At 50.7% G+C, this 23267-nt stretch overlaps 1 protein-coding gene across 2 annotated transcripts; it reads right to left on the bottom strand.

The window, feature by feature from the left end:
• Positions 1-391: 391 nt before the first annotated feature.
• On the bottom strand, positions 392-20173 carry Fkbp1a (FKBP prolyl isomerase 1A). 2 transcript variants are annotated; one of them, XM_090352094.1, is made up of 5 exons: positions 20006-20173; positions 19878-19925; positions 6190-6302; positions 2339-2503; positions 392-1470 (listed from the first exon to the last, which is right to left on the bottom strand). In XM_090352094.1, exons 1-4 carry the CDS (start codon positions 20040-20042, stop codon positions 2375-2377), a joined length of 327 nt encoding a protein of 108 aa, XP_090208220.1. In that variant the 5' UTR covers positions 20043-20173; the 3' UTR covers positions 392-1470; positions 2339-2374. The 2 variants fall into 2 exon arrangements, with proteins under 2 accessions (XP_090208220.1, XP_090208219.1); XM_090352093.1 differs by having other exon boundaries at positions 392-1467; positions 20006-20172.
• Positions 20174-23267: the final 3094 nt, after the last annotated feature.

The following is a 23267-nucleotide window of genomic DNA, read 5'->3' as shown; positions in this document are numbered from 1 at the left end:
CGGGACCTGGGGACATGGAAGTGAGGCTTAGTCCATCTTGTGTGGATGTAGGAACAGGAACGTAGCACAGACTGGGTATTTCATGACATTCCTCATTGTTCTGCAGGCCAGTATCAGATCAAAGTGCTGCCCCTAGCAAGTACCTTCGGCCCGTGTCACAAAGAACCCAGCACAGTACTCAACCGAGAGCAGGGGAGAGAGGGGTCCTCGACTAGCCCAGCCGCACCCCCAGCAGTCCCTTTGCTGTAAACCTCCAGACCTGACCCTCCAACCCCAGCAGCCCCCAGGTGGCCCCTGGCTGCTGCTCTGCCCCCACACAACCTTGGAGACTCTGTCCGCCCCCCCCCCCCCGCCCCGCCCGGCCCCCTCAGGAACCACCATGACCACTTGCTGAGAAAAGCCAGCATAAAGCACTTTATTGCAATAATAAAACTCATGTGTGGTGCAGGGTGGGGAAGTGGAACAAAGCGACAATTTCTCTCACCAAATCACTACACCGGACAGCAAAGGGTGAGAGGGGCCAGGGAAGGGAAAGCCGGGAAACCGCTATCAGCCGAGAGCCGAGCATCAAAACCCAGGCGACGCTGAAGCTGCGCTGACCAGCCTCACTTTCTCAGAGGACGCTCAAGGAGTTGTCATGATTGCTGGGCTTTCACTGGGTGGTAAGTCTACAAACAGCACCTTCGATTTAAACTTTCAATTGAAGTTCTTAAAACTTAGGAAGTGGAGCTTGACAGTTCCGAGATTACAAAAGTCTTGAAAATTCATTAGAAAAACCACAGGATGGGAAAAAAAAAAGAAAAAGAAAAAGAAGTCAGGTCACGAAGGCTTCAGAGGTCCCTGACGGCCCAGGGACAGGTTCCTGTAGTGTCCAACATGGCAGCGAGTGACCTGCCCTGACAGGCAGGTTTCAGAGGTGGCGGAGGGGCTCGCAGAGGCTCCTCCCGACCTCCTCCTTTAGTTTTGGGCAGAGTTTTCAATTGATCAGAAGGACCTCGCACACTGGAGGACAGTTCAGCCCTCCACAGTGCCTCAATTCTGCTATGGCTTTGCAGCGCAGCAGCAAGAATGATTCAATATATAATAGATAAAAATTTCATCCCCCCAAAATAAAATAAAATAAAGATTCTTGCAACCCCCACCCCAACACCAATTCCTAGTCTAAAGTTAACCCATCACTTGTGCTGTTAATACTTGACAATATGCTTAACTGGAAACCTAGATCCAAGAGACTGAAACTGAATCTTCACCCCCAAACAAAAACAAAATACGAGGTTCATGGCATATGGTTCAGGTAAACACACATACGAGGAGGAAGAGAGGAGGAAGTAGAGGTGTCAGAAGCAAAGCCGAGTGACAGACACGTTCAGTCGGGGCAGATGTTTATAGAGTGTAGTGGGGTGTCAGAGGAGCTCCGTATGGACTCGTGTGCAGCGTCTGGAGGCACCAGATCCTTCCATGGCAGATCTGCTGGGCACAGAAAATCAATCTGTGAGTTCTAGCGACGCAGTGTTCTTTGTGGGGACAGTCACCGCCATCTGCCTGCCAAGCCCCACCCCTGTAGCTGAGAGGTCTTTCTGGACCAAGCCACCTTCCTTCCAGCTGGACAGCCAGATGGGCTGTGGCTGGACCCCCAGGTGCGTGTCCTTCTGTTGCACTGGTTCATGTAGCTTCTTTAGCTCTTCTGTTGTTAACCTAAGGTGAAGTTTAGCACGCCGAGGACAGGAGGAGGCGATTCTCCCTGCAGCTCGTCATTCCATTCCCTTGAGGGTTCTTCTCCCAGAGCCTGGGCCCCACCTGCTGCCCGGGAGCCAGACTCGGGTCACGTTCCTGGACTGTCTGATCTGAGCGCACCCTTTCCACTTCCCAAGTGTCCTCCAGCCTCATCTCCCACTCTGCTCACTGGTAGCCAACAGGCCCGGAGAGCCTTGGGCTTGCTCCCCCAAGAGGGGCTGAGCTGCCTACGCCTCCCCATCACTTCACAGAGGGCAACTGCAAACTGTATAGCTGAGAGCCAATGAGCCGGAGGACACAGTCCTTGTGTCAGAGTGCCTTCCTGACGAGCTTCTGGAAGTAAGGCAGAGCAAAGGCACTCAAGCTTTCAGAAAGGCAACCTGTGGTTCCAGATCTCAGTACAGTGTAGTTAATAAGCTACTTATGAAAACACTTTCTAACAGCTGCCACCCCACAAGTTCCTTCAAGACACGCCAACCTTTTCTTAAGGTGGCCATCTTTACATTCACGCCATTTTTAATTCACTCATTACCACTGGGGGGAGGCGTGGGGGGAGGGGAATAGGAGTGAGGGTAGTTAGGGTCTTCCGGCTTTGTTTCCTTACCCACGAACAGGGAGCGAAGGGAGGAGGCCGTTCCTGTCATTCCAGTCTTAGAAGCTCCACATCAAAGATCAGGGTGGCATTTGGTGGGATGATGCCAGGGTGCCCAGTGGTGCCGTAAGCGTAGTCTGGTGAGATGGTCAGTTTGGCTCTCTGACCCACGCTCATCTGTGAAGAGAATAAGGAAGTTCTCAGCTAAGCTCACTTCTGCCCCCCATGGAAGGAGAGGGCCGGGTGACAAGAGGGTGATATGCGTGTTCTCTGGGCAGGTTAGGATGGTGGGGACTGGGCACAGCAGGGCCTTGCAGCCTCCCAGCCCCCACCAGCAGTTAAAGGCTGCTGGCGGACTCGCCCTTCTACCCAGGTCTCACGGCCGGGACTCGGCGGCACCAGTGCTCCTCACCTTGTCCCCTGGGTACACCGCAGATGGGAGAGGAGCCCAAGGCTATGAACACCTGCGGATGCGCCAGTCTCACACACAGTGTGTGCGTGCCTGCGCACTCATATCCACTTTGCAGAGTCTCTTTTTATTGCTTAAGTGCAAGTGTCTCTGACACTTCATTATCACAGTCTCTGCATCAAGGTACATAGCAATAGTAACAGCTTTCCTTTCAAAGCTCACTATGACATAGTAAATATCTTTCTCCATTTTAAGTTCATATTTCTCTGCCAAGAGAAACAAAGACTAAGACTCAGGTTATGTGAAGCGTGGACACACTCCCATGATTCCGTGTGCCGGCAGTACAGACCTAACTTCTTTCTCACCAAATAGTTTCAATCTATAGTTGGCTGTACCCATGGGAACCCCCCAAAACTCAAAGCAAAACCCAGCACCAACACAATATCCCACCTTTCCATTTCCTAGAATTCATTTAAATAAATGGTATTTTAAACATTCAGAGAGGTTACAAAAAGTATATCCTCCTTTAGTTTGTGAATGCCTAAAGCCCTATAAACATTCTCATGTCCAATTATATTTCAGATCTAGCTTCCACATATGAGAAAACATGTATCATCTGTCTCTCTGAGCTTGAATTACCTCACTTACTATAAGGTTTTTAGGTCTATCCATTTCCCTGCAAATGACATGATCTTAATCTTTCTAATGGATAAAAAAATTCCATTGACACAAACATCTTTAGAAGGCCACCAGCGATCTCTGCTGCTCTATGGGGGAAGGTGGTGATGGGCGAGGGACAAGGTAGAGAGAGTGTCCAGGGTGAAGGAAATTTTTCTCTGTGAAAATTATAAAGTTGTGTTTCTGCTTCTTTCACACAAATGTCTCTGTTCTGAACCAGCAGGCTTTCTGCTGTCTTTCTAGCCTCACCTGCTTCTACTTTCAGACAGCGCAGCGTGCAAACTGTGACTACAAAGGAAGGTAAGAATGAAATGGAGTTTCTAATGTAGCTTAGAACCCATTCTTCCTACAGCTCCTCTCAGAAATCGGGACACGCTGGACCAAGGTGGTAAGCAGAGGTAACAAGTTATGTTTTCCTGAGCACAAGTAATCCTAGTTACTCGGGAGGCTGAGAGATGAGGATCACAATTCAAAGCCAGCCTCACCAGAAAAACCCTCCAGATTCTCATCTCCAATTAAGCACCAAAAAAACCAAAAATGGAACTGTGGCTAACTAAAGGGGTAGAGTGCTTGCCTGAGTGACCCTGAACTCCAGCCCCAGGACTGGCGTGCCCATGTATGCACACATACACATATGCTGAAGTGTTGTTGTTGTTTTTTAAGTTGGTTGTGGCACTTGAACTCTGGGGCCTGGGTGCTGTCCCTGAGCTCTTCAGCTCAAGGCTACCACCCTACCCCCTGAGCCATAGCACCGCTTCTGGTTTTCTGATGGTTATCTGGAGGTAAGTCTCTTGGATATTAGTGCCCAGGCTGGCTCTGAACCTTGATCCTCAGACCTCAGCCTCCTGAGTAGCTGGGATAACAGGTTTGAGCCACCGCGCCGCTGGCACACACTTAAGATTTTACCTAATATATGAAATGCAAAACAATTATCTCCTTCATACTTCTAACGGTCTGAACATCTAGGACACAGGAATGGTTTCACAATGTGCCTATACCATGGCCTTTTAACATGCCTACATGGAAAACGCCCAGGTCACGGTACTAGATGAAGAAAGGCAGTTGCCAAACACAACTGCTGCAGGATTCCTTACAGGAACACATGTCAAACCCAAACCAACAGTGAAACAGAAGAAGGGGACTTTAACTGCTTTGCTGAGAATTCCGGAGGAGAATTAAAGATGTGCTATGTAGTTCTCCACTCTTCAGACGTCTTACCAGTGACACAGCTGTGACACTGAAGCCAGGGGGCGTGGCACTGGGACTGCTACTCAAGCCTGGCAGAGCCTGGGACAAAGCAGGCTGACAACACTGCCTCAACGGCAGCTAAGCCAACCCATTGTCCAGTGCTCAACCGTCAGAGAAAATGGGTTATGCTGTAGAGTGCGGTTGGCAAGAGAATTGGGGATGGCCAGTTCATGAAGATGGGGGAAACCAGCATGGCTGTGAGTTTCCCGAGGGAAGAAAACCATGTAGGGCTCTTCCTTGCACTGCCAACCCAAGACCTTGCAGCAACCTAGGTAGGAAAACTACACAGTGTATCTAGAGATAAACTGTGTATTCTGGAAAAGAAACCCATTGAAATCTTTTTAACCAGGCACCAGTGGCTCATGCATGTAATCCTCGCTTCTCTGGGGGCTGAGATATGAGGATCATGGTTCTAAGCCAGCCCAGGCAGACTTCAGTCTGAGGGACTCTCCACCTCCAATTAACGAGCAAAATGCTGAGCTGGTGGCCTGGCTCAAGTGTTAGGGTGCCAGCTGTGAGCAAGAAAGCCATGAGTACAAGGCCCCAAGTTCAAGTTCCAGTACTGGTGCACACACATGCTCACATATGCACAGAGGGAGGGGAAGAAAAAAGGAGACTAATTATACACCATACAGAGTATAATTATAAAGCCCCCTGGGTCTCAGCCTACTTTAGACATCTCTTTACCAGGTTAAAGCCAAGGGAAATTCCCAGCCTCCTGAAGGACAGAGTTCAACTGCAATTTGGTAGGCTTGGGTTCCCTACTGTCTCCTGGGAGTCCTGCAGTGTGGGCACAGTAAGCGCTGTTTCCACAGATTGCGAAGGAAGAGGTGAGGAAACACTTGAGACAAACAGAATGACCTTTGCCCGACCTCTGAAGTAGTCTGGTACATGCTGTCAATAAGACAGACACAGAGAGTGCTTCCTGCCATCCAAAGCCAGTCAAGCAGCACATGGAACTGGTGACGCCGAGGGGGGCAGCACCTTCACAGCCTGCTGTGCCAGCTGAGACCCAATTCCCAGGAATGGCCGCCTGACCAAGAGTTGCCAAGAGACAATGGTCACATGTGGTCTTTGAGCCACTCACTCGCTTTCCAGATCCATCTGATCACAACATGCTACGCTGTCTACTTCAGCAAGGCATTGGACACGACTCTAGTGGCTGTCATGAGGACTCTGGTGTTAACAACTCTCACCCACCCACTGAGGGGGTCTTGTGCAGCACAGAGAGCAAGAAGAGAAAAGCAATGTGCAGAACAACTGCACATGGGCAAACGTGGGAAAGCAGCGGGGTGGAAGCATGCACGTATGCTAGCGCGCGCGTGCGCACGCACACACACGCACACACACACACACAAACTACAACCAACCAACCGTCAAGAGGCGTGTGTCAGGTTATCAGGCAGATGGGACAGGATGAGGAGACTTTACCTGACAAAAACTTTTTTTTTCAAGACAGGTGAACATGCTACCTTTGTGCAGTAGTGAAAAGTTTTAAGAGACCAGGAAATAAAACAAGAGACCATACCTGGGCCACCCCTTCTTCCCAGCCTCGGATCACTTCTTGCTTGCCTAACACAAACTTAAAGGGCTTGTTTCTGTCCCGGGAGGAATCAAATTTCTTTCCATCTTCCAGCATCCCTGTGAAAAGAGGACAGAAGTAACGTGAGTGACGAGGAGAAAGGACATAAGGCAAAGGAGACTGCAGCCATGCAGGGCCCGTCCCAGACAGCCGGGATGGAGGGCCTGGCGGGGTGCTGGGGGCCAGGCTGTGACCTCGCTGGGCAGCCATGGAGCTGCAGCAGAGCCTCCTCTCCATCGCATCACCCAGATCCATGGAGATTTTCCCTGAGCTCCAGACTCCGCCTCCCAAGATGATCACCATCAATGGTGGGCCTTTTGCGGACACAAGAACTCACAATCCAGGAAACAATATTTCTCAATTTCCCCTGCCGGTCAGCATCTCACTGCTCCCCCAACCCCTCTTCTTATTTGCACCCAGAGGGTGTGAGAAGGTGTGCACAGGCAGGCATGTTCGAGCACAGGCCCCAGTGGGGAGGGAGAAGAGGTGGACAACACATCTCCCCAGCTCTCTGGTGCCGAGGTTCTCACTGCAATCAGGAACCTGGACACAGGCTGGCTCCAGACTTATCACAATCCTCCTGGAAAAAGTTATGGGTAACTGGAGAAATGAAATCCCGCAGGCGGCACGGACTGCACTCATTTCATCAGGTGCTGGGGCTCTGACGGGCATATACCCCACCCTCTCCACGGCACCACCCCCAGTTCAGGCACAGAGAAGTGACAGAACCTGATGAAGGGGTAAAGCTAGACTAGAAATCTAAACACCACGTCCTCTGCTCCTGGATGCTTTCCCAGGAGCCAGGCAGACCGGAACAGTGCCCGCCAACAAAAGGGGGAGATTATTGTCCAGAGACGGAGATGGAGACCCACGGGGTGAGTGCCAAGAGAAAGGAGGGAAAGACATCTGTGGCAGACATCTGCCACTTCCTTGTCACAAGCGTTATCAGCACTGGCTCCTCCGACGAGACAGCTGACCTGGAGGTCCCTGGCAACCCCAGACTGCCATGGGCCAGCTGACTGCTGAAACACAAGGGACACAAAGGATTTTCCTGGCGGCTGAGGGTGGCATCCAGCAGGGTCCTAAGGTTCCTCCAAGAGACTGGCCCAGACACAGGTGTTTGTGTTTAGGGGAGGAGGAAGCCCCGACAGAGTTCCAGCACGCCGTGTCAGCGTCTAAGTAGGACAGGGAAGCAGAGATGAAGGCATTACCACAGCCACCACACCTGCAGACCTCACAACACGGAATGGAGGCAGGCAGGCCTGCAGGAGAGGAGCTAGATATCTGGGGCAGAATGGGCAGCCTGGAGCCCCGAGCTGAGGGCAAGAGGGAGACATTGGGGGAGAGCTACCTGATTCCATGCCAGAAGCAAGACCAGCACCCCAGAACCGCTGACGTCTTTTACTAAAAGACAATCACCACTTGACACAAGACACGGCAGACGGTAGGACCCAAGGGGTTCTGTGGAGGCCTCGGTGTTCTGCTCTCCAAGCACACCAGCCCATTCTCAGGATCGGGTACCTGCACTGACTCCTCTTTTTTTCTTTTTTTTGTCGATCATGGGACTTGCACTCTTTCCCTGAGCTCTTCAGCTCACGGCTACCACCCTACCCCTTGAGCTACAGTGCCACTTCCAGTTTTCTGGTGGTTAAGTGGAGATAAAGAGTGTCATAGACTTTAGTGCCAGGGCTGGCTTTGAACTGTGATCCTCAGATCTCAGCCTCCTGAGAAGCTAGGATTACAGGTGTGATCCTAACAGCCGTGAGGCTGCTCAAGCCCAGGCTTTGTGAACCACCTAAGGCCACAGCTGGAGACCAGTGGGGCAGAGCTCTAGCTTTATTTAGCTCAGTGGGGAGGATGAACCATGAAGGAGGCTGATAACCAGAAATAGCTTCTTCCGGTGGTGTGTGCTCTTTTCAGTAGACCTTGAGTTGAGGCCCCAGGTCAGCAGTGAGATCTCTGAGCACGACTGCAGATGGGCTGGGAAAAAACCAGCAAGGCATGCCCAGAGGGGCACCAGGGCTCCAGCATAGGCCTGACCTACAGCCCTCATTCCTATTTCTGATCACTTTCCAGCCTAGGAAACGAGCTGGAAATGGTCTAAGCACTTTCTTCTACCAGGGCTGGGGTACATGGGCATATGGGTCAGCTTGGGTAGTAGAACCTCTTTAGCTTAGGTACTACTTCACCTACTATGAACCTAGTCTTCCAGAAAAGCCTTACATCTACTTTTTGTTGAATGGTGTGTGATGATTTGAGGTCTGGAGCTACAGCAGCTATCTTGTAACCACCAGATGTCAGGAACATTCTAGGGAACCATTCCCAAACTATCTCCCTCAAGACTTGGTTTCCACAAGTTCCAAACTATGGAAATAGCAATAAGACTGGTGGTTGCCAGGAGAGGGAGTGTGAAGCAGAGGGGTGTTAAGGTAGTGTAAATGACTTTTATGTTTCTTCAGCAGCAGCAGATATAGACCATCACACCTTTGTGTAAACCCAGAATATCTTGATCCTTAAATCCCAGGAGCAAATACACATACATCAAGTATGAACTCTGGGTGATTAGATCAAGGTTCAAAGCCAGCCCGGGCACTAAAGTCCATGAGACTCTTATCTCCAATTAACCACTAGAAAATGGGAAGTGGTGCTGTGGCTCAAGGAGTAGGGCAGTATCCTTGAGCTGAAGAGCTCAGGGCCAGTGCCCAGGCTGGGATTTCAAGCCCCACGGCCAAGCAAAACAACAACAACAAACCTTAGGGGCCAAGAGTATGGCCTAGAGTAGAGTGCTTGCCTAGCATGCACGAAGACCCAGGTTCGATTCCTCAGTATCACAGACATAGAAAAAGTTGGAAATGGTTCTGAGCTCAAGTAGTAGAGCACTAGCCTTGAGCAAGCCCAAAGACAGTTCAAGCCCTGGCAGGAAAAAAGTCTTATCATAAACAAACAAGCTGTTTTGCTCTGCCTGGGTTTTCAGTCCACTGCGTGGAGTGTACCATAACTGGTGTGATCAAGAGGATCCAGCTGAAAGTCAGCAAGACTCCGCCCCAACAGAGGGAAGCTGAACATGGCTGTCTACTGTCCCAGCAGCTGTGAGAAGTCTGGAATACGCATCGTGTAGGCCCCAACAAGACGTAAGTCCCTAGGCTGTAATCCTAGCCACTCAGAAGGCTGAGATCTGAGGATGGCAGTTCAAAGCCAGCCTAGGCAGGAAAGCCTATGAGATTACCTCCAATTAACTACAAAAGCTAGAAGTGGAGCTATAGTTCAAGTGGTAAAAGTGCTACCCTTTAGCAAAAAACCTCAGGGACAGCACCCGGGGCCCTGAGTTCAAGCCCCAGAACTGGAACAGCAACAACAAAGAAGCAAGACACTATCTTAATCAACAAAGTTGGGTGCCAGTGGCTCATGCCTGTAATTTTAGCTACTCAAGGAGGCTGAGATTTAAGGATGAAGGTTTGAAGCTAGCCCAAGCAGGAAAGTCTGTGAGACTCATCTCTAATGAACCTCCAAAAAGCCAGAAGTAGAGCTATGGCTCAAGTGGTAGAGTATTGGCCTTAAGTAAAAAGAGCAACGCTTAGACCCATTCCACTCGTAGGTTTTTACCCCAGGGAATATGTCCACACAAAGGCTGGTACAAAATGTACAAAGCAGGTTTAGCTAGAAAAGCATCAAACTAGGGCCTGGGAGCATGGCCTATTGATAAGAGTGCTTATCTAGCAAGCATGAAGGTGGGGGTTCGATTTCTTGGTACCACGTACATAGAAAAAAGCCGGAAATGGTACTGTGGCTCAAGTGGTAAGAGCTCTAGCCTTGAGAAAGTCCCAGGACAGTGCTCAGGCCCTGAGCTCAAGGCCCAGGACTGGCAAAAACAACAACAACAACAAAAAACAAAACAAAAAAGGAACAAGACAAAAACAATGCAAACTGTACAATTCCATTTACCCGTAACTTTAGAGATGTAAATGAATTTTTGAGGATAGAAAAGCACTTGTAAGGTTAGGAGAGAAGAAGAAGGGATATTTCAAAGGGAGAGAAAGACAGAGTTCAAGCCCCGGTACTGGCACATACCAAAATGTTATAAAGCTGTACACTTTAAATAGGTACAATCAAGCGGGTGTCAACTGTACCTCAAGAAAACTTTAAAAAAGTAGTGACATTAACTACCCTACACCCACCCTGGTGATGGATGAAAAGAACCTCTTCCACCCTGAGGGAGCAGGCAGAGCAGGCAACGGGTCAAGTCCTAGCAGCTGCTCCAATTTTAACTCTGGACATCTCTGTGCCAGGACTGGAGCCCTTCAACCATGAAACCACCTGCCAAGTTAGTGCCATCATTTCCTAGAGAAAGTATGCTCTGCAGGGAGGAGGCAACTGAGGCTACGATCCCCACATGACAGCTGGCATTCTCCAGGCGCCAAAGGCCCATCTTAGCAGAACGCATTACCAGCATTCCCTCTATGGATCACCGTCCCCCTTCCCATCCCCACGGTGCCAAGCTAGGCCTCAGGACCAAGCAGCTCTGCACTGCAAGAGCTCATCTCCTTCACTGCAAGTATGAAGTTTGGTCTGTGGGGCTGAATGTAGTTAGTCAGGGTCACAAAAGGCTCCCATATTTAGACCTTCTTCCCTCCCTATATGGTAAAAATAGCTGAGGAAGGATGGCCATCTTTTCTTTCAGCACCTTTAAGTTACTTATCAGGGGGAAAAACATGAATCTGTAGGGGTCTCCAGGCAAAAGCTTATGACTGTGGAAAGACAAAGCTTTGGCTGCATGTAGAGTGGAGGTTCGCCTATGCCTATGCCTGGGTCTCCTTTCAATCTTTTTTTTTTTTGCCAGTCCTTGGCCTTTCCTCAAGGTGAGAGCTCTACGACTGGAACCACAGCACCACTTCTGGCTTTTTCTATGTATGTGGTACTGAGGAATTGAACCCGGGTCTTTGTGTATGCTTGCTTGTTTGTTTTCGGTCCTGGGGTAGAACCCAGGGCCTTCACCATTGAGCTTTCACTCCAGCTTTTGAGCAGGTTCAGATTCAGAAGGAATCTGCAGCAGGCAAAGCAGCTGATACTGAGCACGCAGATGAATCCCGGACTGGCTGTTCCCGGCCAACAGAAGCAGTGAAGGCGCAGGCCCCAGACTCCCCATGACTATCGGGCTCCTATTTTGCTAACAACCTAACAGAAATGGGAGTATTTCCAGAGCAGTGCGTGTTTGGTGGAAGGCAGTCCTCACACGCTTCCACTGGTCACGGAGCGGGTAGGGCAGGGAAAGGACCTCGTGGCTTCAGTGGTGGTAGAGAAAGCACAAGTCACAATGCAGCGTGCAGCTGTTCACTCAGCTTCTCACAGACACATTTTACATACACCAAGACATGGTCCGGGGCTTGAACTCAGGGCTTGGGCACTGTCCCTCAGCTTCTTTTTGCACAAGGCCCTTCCACTTGGGCCACATCGCCACTTCAGGCTTCTGACAAGTTTATTGTAGGTAAGAATCTCATGGACTTTCCTGCTTAGGCTGCCTTAGAACCAAGGTCCTCAGATCTCAGCCTCTTGAGTAGATAGGATTGCAAATGTGACCCTACAATGCCCATAACAATAGGCCCCAAACCTGCCAAACTTCCTTATCACTTGCAACTGGGAGGGGAATTCATTGGGTTTTACATTCACCAACAGGGCAGTCAACAGTGGGCACAGCGGTTGTGCTCACGGTGGACAGGCAAGAATTATGTGTGGCTACAAGTGGTTTGAGCCAACTGGCTGAAATGATGCAATACAGGTGAGTCACCCGCATGAGCTCAGGAATGACCGCTGGGGTAGATGACTGGATGCTCTGGGGGTATGGCCTCTGTGAAGACCTGACATTTGGATGGTTTCTCACTACAGTCCTTTCTCTACTTAAAGGCCAACTCAAAGAACAAGTGAGCAACTCCACCTCCCTACACTTCTTTCAGCAATGGCTTCTGCACAGGGAAGTCACAGGCTTTCAGGACTTTTTTGGTTGGTTGTAGGGTTTGAACTCTGGGCCTTTGTACTCACTGTCCCTGAGCTCTTCAGCTCAAGGCTACCACCCTACCCCCTGAGCCACAGCCCCACTCCCCATTTTCTAGTGATTAATTGGAGATAAGAGTCTCACAGACTTTTGTAGTCGGGCTGGCTTTGAACCATGATCCTCAGATCTCAGCCTCCTGAGTAGCCTGGCTAGGCTTTCAAGATTAACGGATCACTTTGCATTTACTTGTCCAGCTATGTGGGAAAAGAAATTTTGCTCTTAGGCAGGTAAAGGCATTACTTTTATTCCATTTCTGAGCCTCTCCAAGTGCATTCCAGAGTGGCCTTCCTCAATTAGGGCCGAGGACCGTCCACGATGGTGTGGCCAAAGCTCAAGGGCCACTCCAGAAGGGATCAGCTTCCCCTCACCACCATCTTCTGGAGTTTACAAGGACTGGAAACACATCTCCAACCTGCAACATGGCTACTTCTCTTCACATTCTCTAAACCAACGTCTATTTTTCAAGGCAAAATCCAAGACGGGAAAAATACTCAAGATCCCAATAGCAACACAAAGAATACAGATGGGGGAATGCACACTTTTTTGTAGGCATGTCTCTCAACTTCCCACTTAACCCTAATACATAGAAGACATTGTGTCAGGACAACGCAGTGAGGTAGGGTCTAGTGGTTTAAGGCATGCTCCTTCCTCTGTTCATGATTATTATCCCTCCAATCTCTGCTTCTGCCCTTATTCTCCTGCTGACAAACATCCATTCATTCTTCATAGAGGTACTAAGATTTGAACTCAGGTTCTTGTGATTGTTTGGGTACAGAAGTTTAGCTTAGTGGTAGAGTGCCTGCCTAGCATGCACGAAGACCCAGGTTTGATTCCTTGGTACCACATACATAGAAAATCCAGAAGTGGTGCTGTGGCTCAAGTGGCAGAGTACTAGCCTTGAGAAAAAAAGCTCAGGGCTCAGGTCCTGAGTTCAAGCCCCAGAAGTGACAAAAAACATTTTCTTTAATTGTTATTATAAAGGTGATGTACAGAGGGGTTATAGTTACCGAAGTCAGGTAAATAGTACATTTCTTTTTGGACAATGCCCCCCTTTCCTTTGCTCTCTCCCAGTTCTTCCCCCAACCCCCACTTTTCTACTTTGAGACAAAACAGTTCAGGTTGACCTTAAACTTTCCATTCCCCAAAGAATTTAGCTTCCTGAGTGCTGGGATTACAGGCAGGAGCCACTGGTACCCAATTAGCTACTCTGGATTTCTGTTGGATAAAACCCTTTCCATTCAAAAAAGCCCTTAAAGTGGCCTGTGACACTAATGAGAGCTTTCTTTCACTCTGCCTCCTCCACCATCACCATTTCTCTGACCTCACTGAATTACTCAAGAACATGGCTCCCTTATGCTCTGCATTCACCCCAGAAAAATTCCCACCCCAGAACCTTTGCACTTGTGGTTGTACTGCCTAAAATGCTCTTGTTAGCAGTCAAGTGGATTCACTTAGCATTCCTCATCACTCTGGCTGAAGGTTCCTTCCTCACTGAGGCCTCTGCGGGTCTAAAATCCACTCTCAACCCTTCCCCGCCCTTCCCCAGTACTTACTGGCTAATGTAATTCCCCCCCCCCCCGCCCCCAACCTAAAAGGACTAGGCAAAAAGTACAAGAAGGTACAGATACTCTCGCATTCTGCTTTAAAAGAAACAGAAACGTTATACCACCAAGATAGAAAGGTGGGCTTCCTCCCTCCCATTTCCAGTCAGTCATTGAACGCCCACTATGATGCCAGTATTCACCACCAAGCATGGGATGGCACCAGGAGACAGCACTAGAGGGGGTCTGGCCTCTGGGAACCTGCAGCATGGTAGGAAAAAAGGTGATATAACTACACACAGCTTGGCTGTGACTGTAATTCTCTGGGAAAATTAGTGGTGTGTGTGTGTGTGTACATGTGTAAGGAATCACATTAGCTAAGGGCCAGAGGTGTCATGTAAACTGTGATGTAAGATTAGGAAAAAGTCTGCCATGTGGTGGAGAGCGGGGCAGGCAGTGTGGTGGAACGAAGGCTTGGTGTGCTCATGGAAACCATCACTGGCCCAGGTAACTGGAGCTCTTGAGACAGGAAGGAACATTTTGAGGCAGGCATGATTTCTAGACCACCATCACAGTAACTCCACTAGCTCTCACAAAAATCAGGTTTGACCACTAAAAAGCTGGAGTTAAAAATGTCCGTGTAGGGGCCGAGAGTTTGGCCTAGTGGTTGAGTGCTTGCCTAGCATGCACAAATACCCGGATTCGATTCCTCGGTACCACATACATAGAAAAAAGCCGGAAGTGGTGCTGAGGCTCACGTGGTAGAGCTCTAGCCTTGAGAAAGTCCAAGGACAGTGCTCAGGCCCTGAGCTCAAGCCCAGGACTGGCAAAAAAAAAAAAAAAAAAAAAAAGTCCGTGTAAGTCGGACATGGTGGCTCACACCTGTAATCCTAGCTACTCAGGAGACTGAGATATGAGGATTGAGGTTCAAAGCCAACCCGGATACCATGAGACATGAGACTCTTATCTTCAATTAACCACCAGAAAACTGGAAGTGGCACTGTGGCTCAAAGGGAGGGCATTAGCCTTGAGCTGAAGGACCAGCCCACATACCCCAACAACCTAAGAAACAGGATAAAAAAGTGATAGTAAGGGTGTGTCATATGTATGTACTGAAATATCACCAAGAAATCTTCCTTGTACAACCAATGTATGACTTTTTTTTTGGCCAGTCCTGGGGCTTGAGCTCAGGGTTTGAGCACTGTCCTTGGGTTTTCTCAAGGCTAGAGCTCTACCACTTGAGCACAGCACTACTTCTGGCTTTTTTTGGTATGTGGTACCAAGGAATCAAACTTCACTCCTGACCTAATAATGATTAAAGTAACAACAACAAAAAACTACACCTGGGGTAGCTTCAGAATCTGGTTTTAGACCCTCCTGAATTATTCTGGATGTGACAATAGTAGGAGGATAAAGAGAACATCCTCCTCTCCAAAAGTGACTTCAAAGTCTTGTGAGGTAACATGTCAGCATGTTTACAGACCAGGTTACAAGAACGTACATTCTATGCCGGCCGAGGTGGCTCAAGCCTGCAATCCTAGCTACTCAGGAGGCTGAGATCTGAGGATCAAGGTTCAAAGCCAGCCCTGAGAACTAAAGAACTTGAGACTTCTTGTCCCTTGATTATTCTCATATTGTTACAGTATTATCTTACCTTGTTATCTGGTACATTGTATATACATTTATTTATTTGAAACAGGAAAGAAAGGGAAGGGGGAAACAAGATGAGGGAGCGGAGGGAAAGAAATGGGACAAAAACTTGAGAAGGTATCAATGTGTGTGAAGTAATGCACCTTTTATCTGATGAATATAATTGTAACTCTTCCAAGTAGACAGAAATGCATGAAGGACAAGTAGTCCACAACTGCCACGTTCAGAAGGTAGAACACCAGTATTTAGTCCAGTCTCCTTTCTCTTTCTCTAAAAACTTTCCCACTGAACTGCACGCACCTACGAATGCTTTGGGCCTTTGGTTCACTTAAGACAAGGGAGCCTTCCTCTCTCTTTCTGGTGGAAGAGGAGGATGCCAGTACTTTTCCTAGAGGAACTTGGTATTTGTACAGCACCAACACTGCAGTCTGCTGAGGTGAAATGGAGGAGAAACAGGACTGACCCCGTCCCCTGTCACATTGGCTCTGGCCAACCCCAGCCCTACAAACAACCTCCCTTAGCCCCAAACATAAGGGAAATGCTATGTGCATATCTGCAGCCTCACTCTGCTTCTCTTTTCTGGCTACCTATTTTAACACAGCTGAAATGGGAGGCAATCCTATTGATCTTTAGTCCATGCAGGTTTCAATCTGTTGGGGGAACTCTGTGGTTCTAATGGATGTGAACCCAGCAAAGGCCCTTCTCACCCTCTTTGAGGATAACTGTCCATTTAGTAACACTGCCCAAAACATCTGGGCTGGCATACTCTCACACATTCACCCAGGGTCCTGGTCCTCGGCAAGAGAGGACCAAGAGAACGGTTAACACATCGCAAGGCCATGTACAGGACCTCCTAGTGGTTTCCACCTCACTCAGGAAAGCTCTATGTTCTTGCTCAACCTACTGGTCTCTCCATCTCTCACTGCTCACATTTACCTTACACAAGAAGACATTGGGCCTTAAACAAATCCTCTTCCTTCCATAGCCATAAGGCCCAGTCTCCAAGTAAGCCCTTTCCCCACCACTATCATTACGAGAAAATTCCCCCTTCCAGCTTTACTCTCTCCCCAGCATCTCTTGTTACCTGACACGTCATGCAGGCTCCTCTCCATCACACCAGGTCCTATCTACTTAGCTGGGTGGTCACATCCTCTCCCTGGATGGTTGTCCTGTCAGAGCCCAACCACACAGCTCCACTCAGTTTGCTCCAATACCTCACCCTCCAGACACTAGGTCACTTACTAATGAAAGAGCTACTGGGGGACAGGGGGACAGGGGGACAGAGGCAGCTAAGGAAAAGCAAGAAGACTGGGGGGGAGGGGGAAGGACTGTAGTATAGTGGGCCACACCCGCTCCGGAAGCCTTGGCAGGCAAGCAGGTAGCACTTTGTAGAGATGAGGCTGAGGGACTCTTGGCTTTCCTGTCAGAAGGCAAGAGGGTATGGAGACTTAAGCCTGATCCCAAGGACAAGATGTCCAACTGCTTCTTAAGAGGATAGAAAAAAAGAAAAGAAAAAGAACTTCTCCAATCCACTTGAGGCTGCTCTCACAATGGCAGGCACGCAGCCTGCTGATGTTGAGTAAAAGAGACAGGAACCTCGTGGTGTGTCAGAACAAGCTCAACAGTAGAGATGACAAGCTAGGGGAGGCAAGGAGGGGCCGTGGGAACCTACTCAATCCTCAAGGCATTTAACTGGCAGGTTACCTTCCCACCTCCTCCCTCCCACCTCTCTCAACGCCTGTCACCCTCCCAGGAGCTGCCTGGCTGCAGTCAGTGAAGTGTTCATTTTTCCTCTGGCACCACAAGGAGGGGGTGGCGGCCTTTCTTTGCAACCCTGCTCAAGCCGGAACTCTGCTAGAGGTCATGCAAGGCACCAAAGGAGCCTTGAGAATGACATCAAGGCCACTAATGGAAGCCACTAGTGGCATTTAAACAGCCTTGAGATAAAGTCAAACTGCACTATCCTTTAGTAGCAATAGTGGAGTGGAGGGAAGACAACTCCAGACACCTAATTTCCATTGCTCTTTCTTTGGATCCATCCCCAAACCAGCAGTAGGGGATACTTGGCTGGTACAGACACGATCAAGAGTGCAAATGTGGCACAAAGCCAAGCCAGTTCAGCTCCTCACTCTCAGTAACTGAGTGATCTGAGCAAAACAGTCAAATGGAGCAAATACAAAAAACCCCAAACACTGGACAGGGGTGGGTACACAGGAAATTTTTACCATTCTCTGGCTGGAACAGCAGAAAAATACAAATCCCTAAGAGGAGGCTGTAGGGAAAGAAATTAGAGATGAGAAGTAGAGGCATCCATCAGCGTTTCCCCTGCTTCTTGGGCCTATGGGCTTTCTGCCTTTAAAGGCTCTCCTTCCAATCCTATGATACCCTTCCCATCTGATCTTGGGCTCTCAAGATGGATTCTGTTCCCAGTGACTTAAAAGCCTTAACTGCTACAGATGAAATCTCACCGGGCCTATCCCTCCTCTCACTCCCCCACAGGTCTCAAACAGGTTCTTCCTGAGAGGCTGGGGGTAAAAGACCCAGGGGAACAAAGCTGCCAGGACCGCTAGCAGAACAGCCTATTCCATAAGGAGGCAGAGCTGGCTTCCCACTAAGATGTCTTTGTAAGGCTTATCAAAATGAAATAAAAAAGGCTTTTGTCCTAATGCATGCCAGGGTCCTGCTGTTCAGGGAACGTGTGGGTGGCACCCACCCGCGAGGAAAACACAGACTTGAAGAGGCACTGGGAGCCCTTGTGGTGTTCTGGGTCCCACGACCATCTGCTCTTCTAGGAAAATGCTCCAGACATGCCTTTTCACCAAAGGGTATAGTGAAATGTGTTTCTCCCCACACAAGGGTGTGGAGCCTCGGCAGTGCCAAAACAGTGAGCCGAGCACAAGGGGCAGTGCTGAGAGTGGGACAGGTGCAGACAGCATCCTCACCTACCCACAAACCCATGCGGAGGGTCTGCAGAACCCAGGGGAGGGCCTACTCGTCCAATAACTGCAAATCAAAGGTCACTGTCTCAATCCTTCCAGCCAACAGCCAACCGCCTGAGCTTTTCTCCTATCAGCTCCCAGCCTCAACATCCAAACCACTTTCCAGCTTTGTTCAAGACCCTCCAAAGGCAGTTTCCATATCCTGCCTCCTTTGACAGCATTGAAAGGTGCTAGTTCATAACTCTGCCCATCTCAGCTCCCAATTCAACCCAAGGACAGAAGCTAGAGAAATAAAAAAGGCTTTGGGGAGGGAAGGCATTCGCAGTTTCTTCCCCTGCCCCCTACCCCTTCCAATATACCTCATTTCTCTCAAAAGAGGGAGTCTTCTGAGATGAGGGAGAGAGGGCAGGGGTTGTCCCCAAGCAGTCTGGTCACAACTGCACAGGAGGAAGAGGAGGAAGGGTGGAGAGCAGAAGAAACAGAGGAAGGAGGGGGAGGGGAAACAGAGGAAGGGGTGGGATGGGGAAGAAAAGGGAAGGAGGGGGAGGGAACTTATAACAACTGTGGCAGCAACATGCCCCCCCCCTTTCCTGGAGCCAGCAGCCCACAGCTACAGAATCACAGCCAACTCAGCGCCCTCCCCCTCTCCCCACTGCATACAACTCAGAAGGACCTTGTAAGGGCATGAAGTAAAAGATGGTCTCAAGATATGCAGTCTTGATATTTGAATTTTTGGCGCGGGGTGAAGGGTGGGGGCGGCGAATCTAAAATTTCCTTTGGCTTAATGACTATGTACTTCCTCCCTGGGCCTCCAGTTTTCTTCTCTTTGACTTGAAGATGGAGAAAGGCTCCCCTCCTAGTGTGCGTGGGCACGTGCCGCTGCTGGTCCACCCTGGAACACCCCGTGAGCGAGGCCTGGATGGCTGGGTGGCTCGGGGAGGAGACCGAGGTCATCTCTTCCCGCCCAGGCCAGGTGAAGCCTTCGGAAGTGGGTCGCTTCCTCTCTGGCAGAGGGTGGACCTCTTTTGAGTTTGGGGAGTGGGAGAGGTGGTTAGGCAGCTCTGCAGCCTCCCGAGTTACCTCGCGGAGCCCACGGGGCTTCCGGGTAGGTTTCTATCCATTCCCAAGCAATCTGCCTCTTCACGCCTCAGTTTCCCGATCCGGGCAGTGGGTTCGATAAATAATAATAATAAAAAAAGCACAGATCTGGAGGAGGATGTGCCAGGCCACACCCAGCCGCGGGCTCGCTCAGCACGGCGGGCTCCCACTCACCGGGTCCTGCAGGCCCCAGGCTGCCCCCCTCCGGGCGTGGCCCAGGCCTCGGCCTCCAGCCACGCGGGCCTGGCCAACGCCACGCCCCGGGCGCCCCCGGGCGTCGGCGGCCGGTCGCCAAGGGCCTGGGAGAGGGAGCGCGCCGTCCCGGAGCCCCCTTCCCCCCGGGGCCCCCCGCCGACTCACCGGTGTAGTGCACCACGCAGGTCTGGCCGCGCTTCGGGAAGGTGCGCCCTGGAGAGACAGACAGACGGACGGCACCGTGAGCGGGTGAGAGGATGCGCGGGGCCCGGGGGGCGCGAGCGTCTACTCACCGTCTCCGGGGGAGATGGTCTCCACCTGCACTCCCATGGCGGCGGCGAGGGTGGCGGATGCGGTGCGCGCGGCGAGACCGGGCAAACCAGAGGACCGGGAGCGAACCTGGCGGCGACTCCGCACGGCTCGGCCTCCTCCCTCCGCGCGTCTCGCCTGCGCACGTGCGCGCCCCCGCACGCCCCGCCCTGCGTGCTCGCCCCCCCCCCCAGGCGGCGCGCACCTCCCGGAAGTCCCGGCTGCCGCGAGGGAGGGCCGGAAGTGAAGGCGCCCCAGGGTCCCGGATGCAGCTGTGCTGGGGTGGGCGGGCCTAGCGCTGCGCTGCCGGCCGGGAGCAGTGGAGGCCGCCGTGGGCTAGCGGTTCCCCGCCCTCCCAGCACTCGCTCGGGTCGGATTTCCGCCCCGGCTTCCGGTCACGGAGCGGCGTCGGAGCCTGTCCGGGCTCCAGGCCAGCGCTCTGCCACTGGAGCCGCAGCGCCACTCGTTCACCTTTTGTGAGTAGTGTATCCGGGATCGAGTCTCGCGGACTTTCCTGCCCGGGCTGGCTTCGAACTGCCGTCCTGAGGAGCTAGGTTTACAGGCGCGAGCCACCGACTCCGGGCCCGTGCGCTGGCGCGGCGGCCCCACCTCGGATTGATAGCCTGTGCTCTTCCCGCCGTCCGCCGCCGCCGCCTCCCTTCCTTCCCTAGAGCTTGAGGGGGGCCTGGGCAGTCTGACCTTCAGTCAGGATAGAAATCGGCCGTCCCCGGTCACAGTGGAGAGGGGCGGGGTCCCCGCAGGCCGCCTCGCACCGGCGGCCGCCGCCGTGCCTCGCCGTTCTTAGCGCTTAGGTTCAGGGGGGAAGGAAGAACGAGAGACGCGCTCTCCCGTTCAAAAGCATGGCCGAGAATAAGAGCCCTTTTACCTCCTCACACTCCACTGGCTGCACCTTGGCTGTGCGTGTGTGTGTGAGTCCTGGAGCTCGAGCTCGGAAGGGTTGGGGGAAGGGGCGGCTTTTGTGCTCAAAGCTTGACCACTGGAGCCGTGGCTGGCTCCACTTAGAGCTTTTTGGTGACGACTCTCACAGATGTCCCTGTCTGGCCTGGATTTGAACCACAGTCCTCAGATCTCAGCCTCCTGAGTGGCAAGGATCTCGGGCACGAGTCACCAGCCACCCAGCTTGACTGCAGTCTCATTGCGTTGCCACGTTCAGCAATGTGGAAGGCTTGGGAATACATTTTTTTCATTTTAGGTGGGACACACACCTAAGCAAACATCAGGTCTTCTGTGTCTGTGACGAAGGGGAATGGCCATTGAGAGAATACTTAAACGAGGGAACATAGTTTGGGCGCTGGTGGCTAACACAACTGTAATCCTAGCCACTCAGGAGGCCGAGATCTGAGGATTGCAGTTGGAAGTCAGCTCCAGCAGGAAAATCCCTAAGATTCTATCTCCACTAAACTGCTCCCCCCCCCCACCGAAAAAAAAAAGAAATTCTGGAAGTGGAGCTATGGCTCAAGTTGGGAGAGTGCTTAGTCTTGAGCAAAAGAAGCTCAAGGACAGCACCCAGGCCTTGAGTTCAAGTCTAAGGACCAGCACCAGAAAAAAAATAAAATAACAAAAGTAAGAAAGAAGGAACATAGTCTGGACCCTGCCCCATCACACAGAGAAAATTTAGACTGCAGAGAGGATACCTGATGAAGCAAGAGAGCCGCCAGAAGCTAAAAGAGTTCCTGGGCCCAGGTTTTCCCCCTAGCCTAGCCAGAGGAGGAGGAGACTTGCTTCACCTTCATTCTGGAGGTTGCTGTGGTCGGGCCTCTGGTCAAAACACTTGAGGCTACAACCATTCCACTGCGCTAACGTTATGTCTTCCCGTGGAGATGTCTCAAGAACCTCATGTGTGCAATTTCTCCTCACAGCTTTTGGTTATCACGTCAGTGACCTATGGCACTATTTAGCAAAGTCTGAGATGAACTGGACTCTAGGATTGATGTGTGTTGTACAACACAAGAAACATTTACTTATTAAATATGTATAAGGTTTTTTGGTTTTGTTTTTATTTTGCTGTTGGAGGTTAAACCCAAGACCTGTGTCTGCTACCTGCACACTACCCCCGGCCTCCGAGGAAATATTTGTTGTTTTTAAAGTTTTAACATTTTCTCCTTCTCTTTTTTGGTGGTGGTGCTGGGGTTTGAGCTCAGAACCTCATGCTTGTTGGGCAAGCCACTACTGAGTCAAACCTCTGACCCTAATTTTCACTAATTTGCTTTTGAAGGTGTGTGTGTGATCCTTAGAGCTCAGCCTCTTGAGCAGCTAGAATTATAGGCACCGGCCTTGCTGTTTTTAGGATAGGGTCTTGCTTCTTTCAAGGCCTAGACTATGGTCTGCCTATTTCAGGCTTCTCATAGATGCTGGGATGACAGGCATGTGTGACTACATAGAGCTTTCTTTCTTCTGTTGTGATGGGAGTCTGTTGACTTTTCTGTCTGGGCTGGCCTTGAACTGTGATCCTGATCTCAGCCTCCCAAGTACACTAGCACCTGGCCATTTTGTTCTTTTTATGTTAAGCTTTGCTACCTTTCCATTTGTTTTTATCCTTTTTTCTTAGTTTCTCATGTTTCTGGAAGTCGGGAGCAGAGCTCCAGCATAGTTGGGTCTGACTGGTCTTCCTTTTTGGTTTACTGATTGTCACCTGCCATAGAAGAACAAAGGGGAGAGAGGAGTGAGGGGAGGGTGGATTATTTAGACTCAGCTGTGTCTGAGTGTTAGGCTGTGGGAGGGAAAGGAGGGGAACAAAGTGGAGTGGGGAGAGGCAGAGAAAGTATGAATTCTGGTGCCTTTTCTCCTAAATGTATTGGATCTGGACATGGGGTCTATTTTCATCCTCCAGACCTCAGCCCTAATACCCTGCAGAGGCCTCATCTCTAAACATCACCACGCTGGTGAACAAGCTTCAACAGAGGAATTTGGGGTGGAGGCAGGGATGGGCCTGGGAAAGGGGGTGGTGCAATTCAGTCATAGCAGAGGTAAGAAATTCCACTTTTTTTGTTGTTGTTGTTGGTTGTGGGGCTTGAAGTCTGGGCCTGGGCGCTGCCCTGAGCTCTTCAGCTCAAGGCTACCACCCTACCCCATGAGCTACAGCACCACTTCCAGTTTTCTAGTGGTAAATTGAGATGAGTCTCTCGGACTTTAGTGCCCAGGCTGGCTTTGAACCACCATCCTCAGATCTCAGCCTCCTGAATAGCTAGGATGATAGGTGTGAGCCACTATGCCTAGCAGAAATTC

This window comes from Megascapheus bottae, chromosome 18, assembly GCF_031878675.1.
Source record: "Megascapheus bottae isolate mThoBot1 chromosome 18, mThoBot2.hap1, whole genome shotgun sequence".
NCBI lineage: Eukaryota > Metazoa > Chordata > Mammalia > Rodentia > Geomyidae > Megascapheus > Megascapheus bottae.
The sequence above is the reverse complement of the archived record's forward strand: the minus strand, read 5'-3'. Positions and strand labels throughout refer to the sequence as shown.

Excerpts from the sequence above, each read along its gene's own strand:
- Fkbp1a (XM_090352094.1), bottom strand. The coding sequence starts at position 20,042 with ATGGGAGTGCAGGTGGAGACCATCTCCCCCGGAGACG. Across the intron at positions 19,926-20,005 it reads GACCATCTCCCCCGGAGACG|GGCGCACCTTCCCGAAGCGC; the intron begins GTGAGTAGACGC and ends CTGTCTCTCCAG. Across the intron at positions 2,504-6,189 it reads GGGAAGAAGGGGTGGCCCAG|ATGAGCGTGGGTCAGAGAGC; the intron begins GTATGGTCTCTT and ends TTCTCTTCACAG.